The sequence below is a fragment of the Agelaius phoeniceus genome, chromosome 3, assembly GCF_051311805.1.
Source record: "Agelaius phoeniceus isolate bAgePho1 chromosome 3, bAgePho1.hap1, whole genome shotgun sequence".
NCBI classification, from domain to species: Eukaryota; Metazoa; Chordata; class Aves; order Passeriformes; family Icteridae; genus Agelaius; species Agelaius phoeniceus.
In genome coordinates this window covers 62939632-62957610 of record NC_135267.1, presented here as the reverse complement: position 1 = coordinate 62957610, position 17979 = coordinate 62939632, and the positions used below count along the sequence as shown (strand labels likewise).

Sequence of the window (17979 nt, the reverse complement as noted above, 5' to 3'; positions counted from 1 at the left end):
TTATGAGACATCATCAGTAGGGTTGCTGCTATTAGCAAAGGGGAGATGGTTTCTCATTGCTGGGTTTCTGGGAAGCTGTGATCCAAGGTCACTGTGGGTCAAAACTTACAATTGTGGAAAACCTTTTAACTGTGTGGCTAGCTGTTGTTAAATATTCCTGCTTGCCTGAGAAAATGAGGAATTGTCTCTCTAGATGCATCTTGGATGGGTTTTGTCCATTTAGATGCTTATTCTTTTGCCATCCTGCAACCAGGCCTTGATTTTTGCAATGAAGCTCTGGAAGTAACACATCAGAGTCATGTTCTGAGCTGGAAGAAGGGCAAAAGGTGAGATCTGGCCTAGGCCTTACAGAACAACACTTTGAAGAGGATAGTGAAAACTATGCTTAAGTGAGGACTGCTGGATGAGGAAATGTCTATCAGAAGAAACACATTCTTCTTTTCTCCTTAGGAAAACAGGTAACATGAGCACATAGGTTCATCCACAAGGCCAGGAAATAGTCCATTAAATCATCTAGTCTGGCTGCATGTCCACACTGGAATTTCATCTGGTTAGTGTTGGAGCAAACCCAGCCAGCAATGTGTGATTTACTGTGATTCAAACTTTCACACTGGCTTATTGACAGCATGCTTATTTTCACCTTTTATTTTTCCCAGTTTGCACAGCTACCTCTTCTCCTAATATCAATTTCACCTACTTCCAAGATCCCCATCTTGCAGTTGTTTCCCCTACAATAACACACCCACACAAACCCAAATCATCTTCTGATCTTCTTTTTACTATGTTACCTAGGCTAATATCCTTCAGATTCATTCTGCAGGGCTTTCTCAAACTCTTCCACAGATTTTAAGGGATCTTTCTACAGTTTCATCAAGTTTTCAAATGGTTTAAAAATCTCAGACACCAATGTGTCAGACATCCTTTAGTCCCACTGTTTCAAACATTTTTGTAATTTAAAATTAATCTCCTTACTTCTGCTAATTGCTTTGCATATACCCAAAGGCCACATCAAGCTTTGAGTAAATAAAAGCTTCATTACAAGTGGTTGTCTGAGTAATAAATACCTGAAAGATGCTTTAAAACAAGTTACCTGTTCCAGTTTCCATTATCCACCTTAATTAAAGCAAAATATGGACCATGGACACCCAGAGGATAAAAGAGCTATGCTATTCCTTAGGAATGCTGAGGCCAGGTGCCATGGGCCATGCAGACACTGGTGGACAGGTCTGTCCAGAGATGCTGTGGACCTTTGGCTGCAGGAGCAGTGGGGACATCTTTCCCATGACTCTGGGGATGCCAGGATTCCCCAAAACTTTATACCTGCAGTCTCAAGGAAACCCAAATTCATACCCAAGCAGAATAATGTTGATAAAATGCCAGTATACAGATACAGAGTGTAGAGATTGACTCACAGAGTAGACATCCTTTTGACCAAGAGCTTTTTTAAGGGCTTGCACACAGTGGGTGCACAGTGAGGACAGGATTAAAGGCATCCTCCTGGATGAGTTCTGTGGGATCAGACAGTACAAGAGGCCTAGAAATACAATAGTTGACTATATATATATTCTGTTTATACTGTTCACTAGGAAATTATACTGTTTGCTAGGAAATAGATGCCACGAGTTTGGCTAAAATTCCTCCTCCTAGCCAGAGGTGGGCAACTCAGACTCCATTTTCCCATTAAAGTGGAATGTTGCTTTTATGGCTGTGACAGATTTAAAATTAAATAGTCCACCCACTGATGTATGAGTGTTGCACGGGAAGAACCAAGTCATACTTTATCCTCCCCTGGGAACTCCTCAAGTCCCTTGCTTTTCACTGGATGCTTGAAATCTAAGCAACTGCTATTTCTTTTATGTGCCAAAACCAGCAGCATTTCCTCAGGTGACACCTTTATGGGATTAATTCATTTCCATGCCCATGTCTCTTCTTATTAAGCCACCAATATATGTGGAGCAGTGGAACTCCTGTGACTGCATCTCAGCCCTGGATCCTTCAGTGCCTGGGTTTTTTCTGATTGTAAGCTGGGGGCCTGCCACTTAGTTTTCCAGTAGGGGACAGTGGGAAGTGACTGCTGCCTGGGATGAGAGAGGAGAAGAGGATGGGGTTTGAGACTCTAACAGGTCTGTGTTGCCACATAAAACCCAACCACCTGGTCCTGTCTTCAGTATACCAGGGCCCTCCATTGGCTTGGGTGGCCTACAGACACCTGCACTTGGAGGAATGGAAGAAAGAACATTCACCTCTGCAAGCTGCGGGTCCCTCCATGGCTGCAAATCCTCAAGTGAACTGGACTGAGACCAACTGAGGATCTTATGCCTTCCACTCTGCCCTCTCTCATGCAGGGTTAAGAAGTGCAGATGTATTTTCTATCTCATTGGCACCTGGTTCCCATACCAGGTAACACTCAAATCTCCAGGGACCACAAAGAGAGCAGAATCAGAGTGAGACACAGTGTGAAGCACACCTCCAAGGCATAAGAAGGTTCTCCTTCAGCAGCCAGCTAGTTTCATCTGCCTGTTGCCTGCCTAGCTGCCTCTTTCTCTGCAGGGCAGGTGACATGGTGACATGTGGAATGAAAAACACAGATGATGCTCCACTAATCCCCTTCTCTCGTGCAACAAGAGCACTGCTTCCTCCCCTGCCCTTGCTTGCTGTGCCAGCTGAGTGCTGGCAGGGAGCTCAGGACTGCCGAGAACTGCAAAAGTTTTGCTTCTTTGGTTGACATTTAACTATTCACCAATTTTGTAGAGACTGAAGGGAAAGGTGCTGCTTGTGGGAGGTGATATGAAGAAAGGAGAAAGAGGGGGAGTAGCAAGTGTCATCCAGTAAGAGCTGTCTGAGCATGTTTACACATTTTGACCTTGGCTGTCTTAAGGACAGAGCCCTTCTGAGTCCCTCACAGCCATGTGAGGCTACAGGCACCCATGCTGGGCTAAACCTGGGAGTTAAGTATTCCTGGGCCTGGTTAGCAGGAGATTGCCTGGCAGTAGAGGCATTGCATAACTGTGTTATTGAACTTAAACACCCTGCCAAATGTGAGACCACAGGCAGAAAGTGGGAGGAAACCCTCTGGTTCTACTCTTGCTAGTGACATCATGGCACAGTTCAAAGTTGATCACCAAACAAACTTGGAGACACCTCACCCTGGCTCTCCTAGCTTCAATAAACACCAAAGACTCCCTGTCAGGGAACTGCTTCAGGCACACCTGAGCAAGAGAAGGATGAGTGTCACGTGGCTCAACTCAGCCTGGGGCTTCTCACAGCATTGAGATGGCCCTGCAGCCCATTGTCTTTCCTGATCTCAAAGGTGCCCATTGCCACTGTCATAAGTGGGCTGCACAAGGACATGCCAAGTGCCTTTGCTTTGGGGTAACAACAGGACTCAGCTCTCATCTGCTTTTCATTCATTCATAAATCTCAGTATTCCTCCCTGGGAGGATGCTGAGGAGGACAACAAAGTGAATTGTCTCTGGGCATGCAGGAAATCATGTGGGACTGGAAGTAATGTGGAAAAGGAAAATTCCAAATTTTCCTAAGCCTGAAACATTTAGTTTGGCTTTGCTTTGGCTTTAGCTTGGAATCCCACCTAGGTCAGCTTGGGGCACTGGAGTGGGTCTAAGCAGATTAGCAATGTCCTTTCATGGCTGGAAGTGGAGAAGGGAGCTAAAGAGACCGGGGCTGCACTGCTGGCACAGCTGGGCCCTGCCCACACCCTGGGCTCAGGGCAGAGGGTGGTTCTTCACAGTGTCCTCACCTGGTGCTGGGGAGATGCTAAACACTGACCATGGCAACACTGGCACGAACCTGGTTCTGTGGTGACCTGGCATGGGGCAGTCCACATTTTTGCTGTCCAAGGCTATTACCCTGCCAAGCAAAGGAGACCTTATCCAAGCTACCTGCTGGGGCTGTCCAGCTTGTGCCAGGTTCCAGATGGTGTCAAGATGCTGCTGGCAAGGGCTGGCTGGCCTGGGCCGAGCTGTGCTGTGCTGGGAACCCCTGAGCAATTTCTGAGAAGGACAATCCTGTTTGAGTGATGGGGAAAGTCCTTGACAACAACATGTTTGCTAGCAGACCAGGTGCCCTGGTGAGCCCCAGGAGACCTCTGGGGCTGCCTCATGCTGCAGAGGATGGGAGGGTCCTGGATGGAGGCTCCAGAGTGCCCATGGTGCCAGTGGTCTGCATGTCTGGCACACAGCTGCCTGTGCTGCCCAGCCTGCAGCAGCAGCAGGGGGAGATGGCAGGCGTGAGTGTCAGCCTGGAGACGCCCACAGCGTGTTTCCTTTCCAGCAGCACACAGGATGTTAGCTGTCATGGGTGTTCACTAGCACGCAGCGCGATGCTCCCGATTTCCATCAGTGCATCTTTCGGTTTGAGATCTCTCTCAGACCCAGTTTTTAACAGGGTCACAGCACTGAAAGCCCCCATCCCTCTGAGGTCTTCTCTAGGTGCAATTTTTTTAATTGTAATGAAGAAGCCTGTATTCTACTAGCATCCCATGAGCACCACTGGCCATTTATGGAGCTTGTCCAGAGGGCTGCAATGCTGATGGACTCAGCTAAGTCCTAGGCAACATTGCACATGCTGCTGCATGTTCCTTGTGGCATGTAGATATGAATAGCTCTGTGTGTGAAGAAAGGTCATTAAAACCTCAGAGTTTCATTTAGAAGTAAAATGAAATTATTAGCTGTTTAGAGATAAGCTGGTTATGACTGAGGCTTGGACACAAAATAAAAGTTTTACTGTTTTTAACAAGATGTGTTGGTGGAAGTACAGATTCTGCCCTGCATGGAGCAGCTGTTCAGGTCAGCATCTGTGAGGGCAGCAGCTGCTGCCCAGCCCTGGGTGTGGCTTGTCACTGGCCACCTCATGATCACTCTGCTCCCACCAGTCTGCCAGTGAAACAGAGAGAGCGTGTGCTCCCAAGTTGATCTCCAGTGGGAAGTCTCCAGCTTACTTTAAGCCCCATCATGCAGCACTGTAATACAGAAATAGCAGATCTGGTGCCAGAGCACCCAGCAGCCTTTGCTGCTGTTTATAAGCCCCAGACAGGGAGTGGTGTTAAGTGGGAACAGGGCTGTAACAGCTGAAGACCCTCCAGTCTTTTTAAAGCTGCATGGATGCTTTTATGGCCCACTGCACTGGGACACCTCTGGTCACACAGCTGTGTGGGCTCTGCAGGCCATCCTGCTGAGGGCTGATCCCTGGTGGGACACATTCCCAATTCACTCCACTGAACTCTTCTGATCAGAGCCCACTGGCACTGCTCCTGGAGTCACAGATGTGTTTGTGGCAACATCAGCCAGTGTCAGGGCAATATTGTTTCAAAACATATTTATTTCCCATGTTTCTGGAGTTTATTGAATACATTTGGGTTGCACTTTCATGAAATTGTAATTTATCAAAAGCACAATGAAGAATCACAGGCCAAGTTTCTGAAGCTCAAATTTAAGTTAGGTCATAGGTAGAATAAAAGTTTAAAGATCTCTACCAACAATGACATATATTTCCCAATGAGAAACTTTTTAGATTGAGTGATATTTTCAGTGTTACTTTTCTTCAACAAATGTAACTTTTCCAAAGGAAGCAGATACGTTCTATAATAATGTCAGCCAGCCTCTGAGTTTCTCAGCAGTACAATTTCTATTAATTGTTTTGAACCAACCCACACAAGAAGCTAGACACATTATTCTGTGTTTTTAAATAGGTCTGTTTTCACAAAACTCTTTCTCAAGGAAATTGCTCTTAATAAATATGAAGTACTTTTACTTGTCACTTGTATTATAAAAAGAGAGGGATCCTGCATGGATCAGAGCCCTGTTATGCTAAGGGTTAATAATAAGAAAAATCTTACCCTGAAAAAACCTCATCTTTTGAGTTTGCTCCAGGTCTCCACAGTCCCTGATTGTCTTATAACTACCTCCAAATTAATCATCCCCATCCCTCTGTTGAGTTCTTAACTTCTCCATTCCTCACAATATCATTATCCTTATGAGGAAAGGCAGAATTATTAACCCTGTGTTACAGATGGGGACTTGTGGTGCAGAGGTGAAATGTCATGCTGAAGGTTGTCTGAACCAGAGCAGGGGGTGGATGCCCACTCTTCCCCTAAAAGCAGCATCCTGACTGCTATGCTTCCATTCAGTTGGTCCTCTGATAGTATTACATTTTTATTCATTAATTTCCCATTGGTCAGTCTATGAAAGAAAACTCACAGTATATTATCAGCTGGTTACACAAGAGAGCCAAAACATTTAGCTACTATAAGTGCACAAAGGGTGAAAAATAAAGTTAGTAAAAGTGAATGAAGAGAAAAAGTGAAGGGCAGGAGCAGTATAGCTGCCAAGGAGTCGTGGGAGGGTATGGAAAGGAAATTAAAGCTTCGAGCTGACCCATAAAACTCTGTGGTGTTACCAGCAACCTCACTGAATTCACCTTCAGAGACTGTGTTTTGCAGTAACCTTCATTGACATCTGCCCACTTCAGTTCTGTGGCCAGAACCTTCCCACCTCCCTAAACCACAGCCTTCCACACCGGGGTCTCTGCTGTCAGCCCCCACGCTCTGCATGACTCACCCCCTCTGCATCTCTGCAGACACTTGCCTGACTTTCTCAGCTTGTCATGGCAAGAATAAAAAGGCAAATAAATGGGGTTGCATGATGACAGGAATCAGATCTTCAGTTTTGGGACAGGATCCAGAATCTCTGTAGGGGAGTTCAGCACATGCTGTGCCTCCCTGCTTAGACCTGGCTGCCTGGGCAGGAAAAGGAGCAAGGGTAACACAGAAAAGACCACACAGAGCCCAAGCTCTCCCACTCCTTGTTCTTTCAGTGTGAAGAACCTCCCAAAATGATGTTTTCCTCCACAAGGAAATGCAGTGCTACCTTCATTATCAGGTGGGAAATCAAGAGAGTCATTAGTTAAATGACTTTCCCAAATGTCACACAAAGGCTGTAGATAAGACTTGCTTCACTTTCCTGAAAGACAGTTCAGTACAATGCTCCTCTCAGCTCCTGCAACTGCCTCTGCAGTCATGGCAAGGGTTAGTCTGTGTCCACTGATATCTCTAACATGACATCAGTGGAAATCTCAGTGAAAACCCTGTGGGGTAGGAATCCTGTCCCCATGAATATTTGAAGAGGATGCACGTTAATTAATGTCTTCCCTGTCAGGAGTGAGCAATGAAGTTAGCACCAAATGAGCAATATGCAAACTCAGCCTCAGAGGTACACAAGATGTCTGGTACAAATTAAAAATCAATTCTCAGAAAATATCCTCTAGACATCCCAAGGAATAAGTTTCTTTAGGGTCTCAGTTTGTTATGGAGGCTGTTTCCTTTAAAGCAAAAGATTTGCCTTATATACCGCCTGAAGTTAGTCATTGGTAGTTTTCCAACATAAATCCAAAGGATTTCTGATTGGCCTGTTGATTAATAACCAGAAAGTAAGAACAGGATTATGCTTATGTTACCTTTTCCTAATGCTACTGATAATTTCTGAATGGGTTCAGAAACCAGACAGTTCAGTGACTTTTATCTCATGAGCCAACTCTTCATGCAATGTCTGGGTCTGCACTGGTTAATTAGAATATAGCCTGCATGCTATTGCAATAAGGAATTGGTTTGAGGGCTGGATGATGCCAGTTTCTAAACCATTGAACCTGCAGGAATAATAAATTTATCAATTTTCTGGAAATTACTAATGGTTCAGTCCCAACAATCACCTGCATTAGCCCAATCTAGTTGTGAAATTCTGAAAGGGAAAGAAAAAAATCACATTTAGACTGAGAACAGTCAGGACTGGACAGTTCACAGTTTGGCAACCAGCTCACAAAGGCTACTGCTGCCATGTGAAATTTGTCCTCACTCTATAGTGGCTATGGAGGACAGTGTTCCAGTAAGTGCTCCATGGCATATGCATAGCTTACTGCCTGTACAGAAAAAAAATCAGGGAATATTTCATCTGTGACTGCTCTCCATCCTGAAAGGTGACAGCTTCATGAAGGTGGGTTACTTGTAACAATTCCACCTTCCTGCTGTGAAGTGTGATAGAGGCTTTTCTTTTTATGTTTCTCTAGGTGCAGGGGCTTTAAAGCATGTCTGCAGATAGCAAGTCTGGAGTGTTGCCCAAGATGGCAGCATTTTTTGAGACACAATTGACATTTTTTGTTTCAAGGCTGATTAGATTGTGCTGATCACAGACACTCAAAAAATCACTTTCCACAGGGCTTTGTGGTCCTTTTCCATTGCTTCACGTCACAGTGAAGCCACCGGTTGCTTGGTCACGAGGCTGTGAGGTCTTAGGGAGGGACTGTGTGTGCAGCACAAAGGAAGCTGGGTCTGACCTGACTTTCACAACTTTCTTCTGCACCTCAGAGGTTTTGTATATTCATTGACTCCAATGTATTCAGTAGAAATGATACTCCATTTTGTAAAATGAGCTGATCCAAGGTCTTGATGGCCATTAGTGCTGTGAGGCATGTGCTGATGAATAAGCTGGGGCTCTGTCCAGGCTACTGGGATTAGCACAGCTCGAGGGATAGGCTAAGCAGGCAGCCACCCACAGGAGCAAAGAGTGTGAAAAGCATCACAACTCTCCTGCCAACACTATCTGGAGAGTGATGTGGAGGCGAGGCTCAGGACAGAGGGAGGTGGCAGCCACTGCTGAACCACCACTTGGAGGAGCAAAATTAGGGGCTGGCATGACCTGCAAATTAGCTGATGGCACCAGCAACAATGTGGATTAGACCACTGAGAATGCTCTGCAGGAGCTCTTGGTAAATGCTGCCTCCTGCAGAAATGGGAGGGAGGGCCCATGCTAAGCATGAAGTGGGGATGAGGCATTGGGACAACTCTCCTGCCCAGCACACTCTGTTTTCATAGACAGATGTCCAAAAACCAAAGCCAGAGGCTGAAGGATGGAGGAACTCAGGGCTGGACAAGAGGCACAACTGCCCCTTCAACTGATCACCCCTATCACCAGCTAACACAGGGATGTTGCTGTCTCCTTCCTACAGCGACATTAACAGCCCCTTTTTCCTGCAGGTGTCTGGAGTTTGTAGCTATTGTGGGAAGGAGGGTGGGGTGGGCTGTGTGATAGTATTTTTCACTTGTAACACCTACCAAATTATGGCATCAACAAAAAACAGAGCAGTGGGTCCTAGGCACTCATTCAGTATTTGAGTTCCTCCTGTCCTCCTGGCCTGTAGGATGATTCTGGGCTCTGAGATGGAGCCATATGGGAAGCCAGGAGGTGTCACACAGAGCCACTTCACAGACTTCAATCAGGAATGTTTCCAGCAAAAGAAAAATGTGTTAAACTAGGCTGTTCTCACAGTCTGACAGCTCCTGATGTTCATGTCAAGAAATGAATGCAAAAAAATGTGCTCTCTCTGAACAGAGATATAACTGCCAAATAATTAATAAGAGCTCACACAGCACAACTTGTCCCTTCCCCATGCAAGGAATGCTCAAGGCCTTGAATTTTTGAAAAATGAAAACCCAAGAAATTGGCGCCCTTTCTGCCTTTCCCCTGGAAGATTTTTTTGTAACACATAATGAGCCCACTTGCAACACCACCATGCCCAGTTAGCAGAGCTGTTTGACTAACTGCACTGGGTTTATTTGAGGGGAAATCAGGGCACTGAGGTGAAATAGCTGCAGTTCAAATAACAGTGTTCTGCTCATTGGAAATAGTTTCATCAAGGAAAGAGGCACTGCCACTAACATCACCCATTGGTTTCTGTAGGTAAGTTGTGACCTGTAGTGAAATGAGGCAATAAATGCTATCACAACCAACTCTTCTGCCTGTTTTGAAGGCTTTGCTATCCAAAAGAAAGAAAAACAGGAGGAAAACAAAGAATGGGGATGCACCAATGAGAAACTGCCAATGGGGACTTCTCAACAGCACTAGCAGAAACTAGTGATAGTAATATGAGCAAGGAGCCAGCTCTGGCAGCCCTTGGCATGGGGTGGGAGAGATGGAGGGAAGAGGCTTATCTCCTGCTGGACTTGCACAGGCCTGGTGGGAGGGTGAGAAGAGCAGCTGGATGCAGTTCCCACCACCTCTCCCATCCATCCCATCTACACGAGCAGCCCTCACTGCTGGAGCCACAACTCTGCCAGCTCAGCCACTCCAGGCACCACAGGTACACTCCCACACCTGCAACTCTCACAGGGTCCTCTAGTGCAGGACACTGACAGCAGAGCCCCATGACATGTGCATGGGCAAGCCAAGGTGCATCACCTTGCTCCTGGGCATCAAACACCTGTGCAGCCACGCAAGTGGCTACCAGTACCTACCTGGCTGAAGGCAGCCATGGCTTGCTCAAACCTTTGCTGAATAAGAGCGATGGTGCTGAACATCGGCAGGAAGGAACAGTCTTGAGGGGCTGAAAACAAGAATAAATTTGTTATCAGTTTCCATCCTACAGCAAAGCTCCCACAAAGGTGAGGGATTTGAGCATTTATAGGAGTCATTGCTACAAATTGTGTATGGGAGGAGAATATGTGTTTGTGCTCTTAACTCCTGGATGTTGCCAAATTTCCCCTCAAGTGTGAGGGCTCCAAGCCCCACGGTGGTCAGCACAACAGCTGCTGTCACACAGAGCCAGCTCAGCTTGGGGGCACTGGCCAAGGCTGGTGCACAGCCACAGACTGGGGACAAAGCCCTGGGGCCACCAGCTGAGGCACCCTAGCAGGTGTCTGCCCCACTTGGGGCAACCTTGGCACCAGTGTTTGCACAGGGGCTGCTCAACCTGAGCTCCTTTTACAGGGAGTGGGGAGACATGGACACTTGCAGGGCACCGTTCTTCCCTTCCCCACTTCTGCAGCAGGCTTGGGAGAACAGGAGCCATGTCCTATCCCAGAAGTGCTCACTTCTCTGTCCTGACTGTAAAAGGCCCTTGGACCAAAAGGGTTGGATAGAGACCTCCACACTCTGTAATGCAGGGTGAGAGGAGGCTGCACTTGGTGAGCCTAGCATGCAGAGGCAACCAAGCTGGCTCCAATTAGAGGTGGGTAAGCTGCCTCCTCCAAATCCACAGGGAAGCTCCCAGCCTCCTGAAAATCTAAAATCCCTGCAATCTGTGCTTTGAGACAGCAGGTTCTGTGTGGCTGCCTGCCATCTGAACACAAGTATGAGTGCTAAGGAAAGAGGCTATTTTAGGAACAAGTGACACAACAGAGGAACATCAGAGGCAAGAAATGGCTCCTTGCTGCCAAGTGTTGACATGAGGCCAATAAAGGGCAGGTTACTGCCCTTTTGGGAAGATGCCTGTCTTATTAAAGTTGTAGTTACAGAATTTTTTTGAGATACTTGGAAAGCAGGGTGATATATTTACAGAGAACTTTCTGAACATTTGGCCTTATTAACTGAGTGGAAAGGGAATGATTAAAAACACCATCTGCTTTTTATTGAACTTTGTTCCAAATTCATGAGAATTTAATCAGCTTTAACCTCTAACTCTCAATTTTTACTCCTGAAAGTATGTTAGGAGCATACCACCCCATGCAGTATACAAATGGCAAACAAGCCCTGCTGGTGGTGTCTGCAGATCTCCTCCACCACGATCTCACCAAGTAGTGCAAACCAGCCCAGCACAAAGGGCAGGCACCTGCACCACATGGAGCAGAGCTGGAGGCATCGTGTGCTCTCTGAAGGTGTCTGAGACCCTGAGAAGGGTGACAGGGAACCCAGCTGAGGCCACCCCATGCTGCCATGGCCCATGTAAGCCAAGCAAATGCAGTTTCCCAGAGGAGATGGGTGATGTTCCCCATTATTATCAGCAGAAATAAGTAAAGCAGCAGCAGCAGGAGAAGTCACCTTGCTCTGGCTGCAGCAAAAAGTGCCAGCATGCATGGCCATGAAGCTGCAGCAGGACTGCACTGGGATACTAGAAAACAACTTCCTCCTGGCAACAGTGAAAGACAGGAGAGATCTGTATATTTACTCCTAGTTTATACCAGTTTGACACTGGTATATTTATCCCAGTGTATGTATGTGGGACCTTGTGTGACAGGAGTAGGTGACACAGCTTCATGTCTGCAGAGGAGCTGGTTTCTGAAGGCAGTGCTTGTTCCCATGCCTGTACTATCATGGCCCTTGTTGGTGCCTACCTTTGACAAATACCTAAATATATGCAATCTGAAGTCAAAGAAATGAACTTTGAAATTGCTAATTGCGTACATTATCAGAGCATCAAGTCTTTTCTAGGTATTGACTCATTATTACCAGAAGTTCTTCTGCAGGTGCTGCTCAACAAAAGGTCAGTACATGACAAAGCCTATGTTGCTCTCACAGCAGTCACTGCTGAGCTCATGGAATTAAATGTGTTTTGGAGAAAGGTTATCCTTCTAAGATCATCTTAAGATGTTGTAGCGTGTTGTCTTCATGTTTGAGCCCACTGGGACTCTGGGGGAAGTGCTCTAGCTCCAGTTGAAATACCATATGCATGGAAGGCATGGTCTATTCGTCATTGGTTTTGCACTATCAGGGTAAAATACCAGCCTAGTGATAAAGCAATGGAAATAGCTGCACCCTCCAGGGGAAGTGAGCATGAATCCTGACTCAGGCAGAGGCCCATTTTCTCCCCAGCTTATTCCCTTGTATTCTGAGCTCTGACCACACCAGCTTAAAACACCATCAGTGCTGTCTGTCATCCTGCCTGCATTTAAATCCACAAGGACTGTCTAGTGCAGACTTCCAAACAAGATGCCCTTGGGAGGGCAGTTTCTTAATCTGGTGCAACATCTGGCAGGTCGGCCAGGACTCTTTTCTGAGCCCACTTAGGACCAGCCAAAAGGTACTGTCTGTGCAGAGCAGACAGGGAATGCTCAGGGAAATGCAGCCCTGCTGGCACCCACCCAGAGTGGGCATGGGGGTTACAGCTGGTGGCAGCTGGATGCTCAGGGTGCCTGGATTGATGTGTCACAGAACAGCAAGGAAAGAGTTCTGTACTGTGGGGAAAAATTGTTTTGTTCCTCTCCCCAGATCAGTGTAAAGCAAATTTTTTCTGTTACTGCTATTCTTATGTTAACTCTATTCTAGAGTTACCACAATTTCATCTACCAAATACATATAGACAAGATTAAATAAGCTGGATATTTCAAGTCATGTATGTATACACATGCACACTGACACAAGTGAAAATATCACACCTGATGTTCCTCCTCTCACTCCAAATACAAGGGATTTATTATTTGATTTATTGAACAAGGTAATGTCATGTCATGAAGAACAACTTTATTCCCCAGTGTTGCTGCTACTTTGGTGGAAAAAAGGTACATGTGACTTTTACTTAACACTGCAGCAGGTGCAGAGAGGACAAATTAACTTTGCCCTGTGTTCCAAAACCTGGGAGAATTTGAACACAGTTATGTCAGTATTCACTACCAATTACATCATACTTTCTCTCTTTAGGGGTTTTCCTCCACTTAACAGAAATCTTTTTTTGCTTAACGGAGGATATCACAGCTTCTGCCACAAGTTTAGCTCCAGCCCTTCTTACTCCTGGCTGTGACCTGTTCCCATTCTGATGCACACAGTGCAAGGATGTCATCTGCAGATGGCAGAATTTCAGGAGCGCTCACTGGGAGCCATTTGCTCCAGGAAATCACCTACACACACCATGCAAGGGCTTCACCCCAGACAAGGGCTTCACCCCTGGCAAGGGCTTCACGCCAGGCACCCGCAAGGAGATCTGCCTGAAGACTCGACCATAACCAGAAAAACAGCAGGGAAAGTCTGAAAAGTATCCCAGTGCTCTGCACATTGTAGTGGGATATAGATTACTGAGGGTGCTCAACAACCCTTGCACCAAATTATTTCCTTTTTGCAACTGACACAGAAATCAAATTTCCTTTATTATCTCAAAGCACTCCACCAAAAACCCTGAAAATGCAGAGTTCAGTCATCCTTCCTCAGATGAGCTAACCACATCCTGCTGGTTTATAGGCACAAATGCATTGCTTGTCTTCACTCATTCAGAAAGCCTTACAAAGTGTGTATACATGTCATCTGAAGAGATTTTTGGGTGGCCGGCTTCTTCAGCAAGTAACAGCCAGCACTAGCTGAAAACCAATGCCATTTCTAAAACCTGGGACTTTGTTTCTTCATGACTTTTAGAAATGCCCTCACATCTACTAACATACTTTTAGCATCCTTAAGGAAAAACAAAAAGGCTCTTTACCCTCTTCTACCACAATAGGTGAGAGTCTTTGTGAAAACAGCAAACTCGTGCCCTTCTTCTCCTGAAAGAATCCATCAATGGCAGGAAGACTGAATGTGAACATCAGTTCACTTGAAGTGATCACTTCAAAGCCCACAAGACACCAAAACCAGAAGAAGAGGACAGCCTGGAGGATTTCCAGGAGGTGTGGCGCCAGGTAAACCTGCCTTTCCTCAACCAAGTTTTTCCCAGGGAACACAATGAAATTCCCAGGAACTCTCCCCAGTCATGTCATGTACATGCACATGCAGAGGAGGCTGGGGCAGGGGCAGTTGTGACCACCCCAGCAGATCAGGCTGCCAAAAAGGGGAGGAAAAGGGACTCCTGAGGGCAATGAGTAGTTGAAATGAGCTCTTTCCTCGACCTCTTCCCAATTTTGTCTCTCACCTGAGGTCACTAGCAAGGAGGTGACAAGAGGTGTGAGGATGCCATCCAAACACTCTTCAAGGCATTGGTTTTGCTGCACTGCCAAACCAAACCACCTGCAGATGCTCCTGGTTTCATGGCTCAGGATGTGCTTGTGTGAGCCTGTGCTGCTCATCTTGAGGCAGGGCTCTGCTCCCACTGGGAACATCTCTGGATGCTGCTGCCTTCAAGAGGTTGAGCATGGCAGTGCTATTTGTCATGGGCCAAAGAAGGTTCAGGGCTGGCTTTAACTGTTTATGTGTGATATTATAATTTATACAGATTTTAGAGAATTCTGGTGCAATGCCAGGCAACACTCTCAAATGCTTCTTAATCCATTAATGCAGACAAACCCTGAATGGAGCATGCACTGGCCATTTCTGCAGCTGGTCCCACTAGCTGACATTTCAGATGGGCAGCCCTCTGTGAGTATTTCCCAGTGGCACACAGATGGGTGGCATTGTCTGGCTCCTTCATGGACCAGGGCACCTCTGTACCCCCCTGGGATCTGTTGGGTGCTCTGCTGCCTCACTGCCCCAGAAGTATCCATGAGAGCTGCCCCATGGATATTCCCTTAGGAATTTGTTTGGCTCAGTCAAGCTGCCTGGGAAGGAACTTACAAATACATGCAAGAGGAGGATTTCTGGTCTTTGTTGTATCAGTGTGGGCAGAGTGGTCCCTCTGAAATAAGCAGCAGCAGCCAATTTAAATTAACCAGCCCAAGGTGTGGGTCCAGGCTTCCACAGAATAAACCAGACTGGAATTTGCTTTATCTAGTCTACAGTAGAACTCTTTTCCAAAGCTACTTTGTGCCACTATCATCACTCGAATCAGCACAGTTACTCTGGGCTTCTAAAAACACAGCAATAAACAGATTTTTGTCTAAATAGGTTTAAAAGCTGACAGCCTGGTTATGGGGACTGATGAGATTTCCTTTATTGACTGTGCAATTAGTGTGATTTAGAGTCTCCACAGGGGCCTTGCTGAAGGCCCTCCAAGACCCAGCTGTGACAAATCCCCCCCACAAGTTCTGCTGGACACTGCTGCTGGAGACAGCGGCTGTGGTTCTGGGACCTCGTTCCTCCCCCTCATCTTCCCACCCTCCTGATCCTGCCTTCCTGGTGTCCTGACCTCCCACGGGGCCAGTTATTTGTCTGGTATCACACCCCTGCCTTCCAAGGTAATAAATGCCTGCGGGAAGCAGCTTTGCACTGGCCCTCATTAGCCGCAAGCCCTGCCGTCCCTTTTCCTGCTGCACCACGCAACCCATGACTATCGGCAGCAGATACACATTTCTCAGGCTCCCACAGGACCCACAGGTCTGTGGCAGATGGTGCACCGGGCTGATGGATGCACAGGGCTGGGGAAGCGAGTCACCCTCCTTGCCCCTTGGGATCATGTCCCAGCACAGCCTGGCCCTCCTTGTGATGCTCCATTCCTGTGCCATTGCAAGGGATTTGTGGATGTTGTTAATATTGAAAAATGTGGGAGGTAAGGTGAAGAGCCTTTTTTGGTACTGTCTTATTCCATTTTCAGAGGCCACTGTTATTCTGAAATAGCATCAGCCTTAAGCAAAATAGATCCACAAAACTCAAAGTGAAGTGTCAAAGTGCAGCAAAATGGATCTATGTCCATGCTATAGGTGCAATTACTGGGGCTGTGTTATGTTTAAGAAAATAGCAATTTTTGTCAATGTATATTGAAAGGTTACCCATTAATAAAGCTAATTAAAAATTGATCTTGGTGCCACCAGCATCCCAACATTCTCTGCTAAACAATCACCTGCTCTTTTATTTTTATTTCTTTTTTCTTTCTCTTTTATTTTTATTTCTACTTTCTTACCAGAAACAGAAAAATAAAGAGTGGTTTAAAAGAAAGAAATGGGGAGAGAGGAAAATACACGTCTGAAACTTTCTCTTTTTTACAATGTTTCTACAAACAACTTTGAAGAAAATGTAACTATTATTTGTTTTGCTTTTTTCCTCTTAACTCATTTTTGTTTTGGTTTAGTTTTTAATGTAAACTCCTTCTTATTGTATAAAAAGCCCATTTCTGCTAGCGGCCCTCATTCTGAAGAGCAGGAGGAACAATGGAAAACCAGATCAGCTGTCATGTAAAATGACAAAATTTTATATTTGGAAGCACTGAAGGTACTACTTAAGATCCATGCATCTCTGTGTGAGGGAGCCATGCAGAGAGCCCCTCAATTTTTGCAGAAAAGTCTATATGTCAGAGGTGACAATGTCATGAAGAAACGGCACTTTTCAATGCAGAGATTCAGTCCTAGCCAATATTCTTTTTGTTTTCCAGCCAGCACCTCGCTCCTGTCTGAGGTCAGACTAAATGATGTAACGCTCCCTTCTGGCCTCGCAATCGATGGGCCGGTGGCCGGGGCTTCTCTCCCTGCTGACAGCAGCGTTCGCTGCAGCTGAGACCCCCCCGGGGACCAGGCTTTGGTCCTGGGCTCACACCGCACTACCAGGTGCTATGGGACAGCATTCACAGCATGCACTAAAGGGAAACATGTTTCTTACAACGATGTTAAACTTCTCCGGAACAACAACAACAACAACAAAACATCTTAAACTCTTCCCCTCACATAGGCATAGCCAAGAAATCCGCCAGCTTCATTTTAACCAACGTCCATTTACTCGTGGCTGAGTAAATGTTTATTTTGTTTGCTCCGTTCTTCAAGACTCTGCTGCCTTAACACGTTGCCAGAGCAGTTTGACAGTGCAGTGACATCGTCAAGCACTCTCTTTAAATTCCATTTCTGGCAAGAAAGGAGGAACTGCACGTCGACCTGTCCTCCGCTCATCTGACCCTGACTCCACCCGGCTCCCGTGACCCCTTTCTCGGGATGAGGAGAGCTCTGCGCTGTGCGGCAGGGACCACGAACCCCTCTGAGCCCAGCAGTCCGGCACCGGCCCCGTGCCCTGCGAGCGCGTCTCCAGTCCTGGGGTTTGCTTGTCACCAGGTTCAGGACCAGGCTCAGACCCCCGGCAGACCCTAAGCTATCTCTATGCCCAGGTCACCCGCGGCAGCAGCAGCAGCCGCATCCCCTCTCACACCCGGGAAGGAGCGCGGCTGCCCCGGCCCTGCCCGCCCCGCGCCCGCCCCGCACTCACCGCCTCGGGCGCGGGGTCCCCGCTGCTGCCGCCTGCCCGCGGCCCCGGCATCGCCCCGGGAGGCGCGGGAGCAGCGCCCGCTCCGGGCCGGGTCCAGGTCCGGGTCCGCCTCGGGCGCGGAGCCGCAGCGAGTGAGCGGAGACCCCGCGCCGGCCGCCCCCGGCCCTCCCCGCTGAGGGAGGAGCCGCTGCCGCCCGCAGCAAACCCCGGGGGTCCGCGG

General features: G+C 47.1%; 2 protein-coding genes across 4 annotated transcripts in view; one reads left to right on the top strand and one right to left on the bottom strand.

Annotated features, from left to right (window-relative positions):
• Positions 1-17979, top strand: part of LOC129118996 (T-cell activation Rho GTPase-activating protein-like) — a 69677-nt gene that overhangs the window by 37857 nt on the left and 13841 nt on the right. The gene's annotated exons all lie outside the window — the stretch shown is intronic.
• LOC129118406 (T-cell activation Rho GTPase-activating protein) overlaps positions 1-17979 on the bottom strand; it is a 45576-nt gene that overhangs the window by 27367 nt on the left and 230 nt on the right. Inside the window, exons 1-2 of one of the 3 annotated variants that reach the window (XM_077175443.1) lie at positions 17760-17914; positions 10301-10389 (exon numbers count right to left, since the gene is read on the bottom strand). In XM_077175443.1, coding sequence (XP_077031558.1) covers positions 10301-10389; positions 17760-17810 — 140 coding nt within the window. In that variant the 5' untranslated portion in view covers positions 17811-17914. Of the gene's footprint in view, positions 1-10300; positions 10390-17759; positions 17915-17979 lie in introns of those variants that run through there. The other 2 variants (XM_077175442.1, XM_054629752.2) reach the window with 2 other exon arrangements.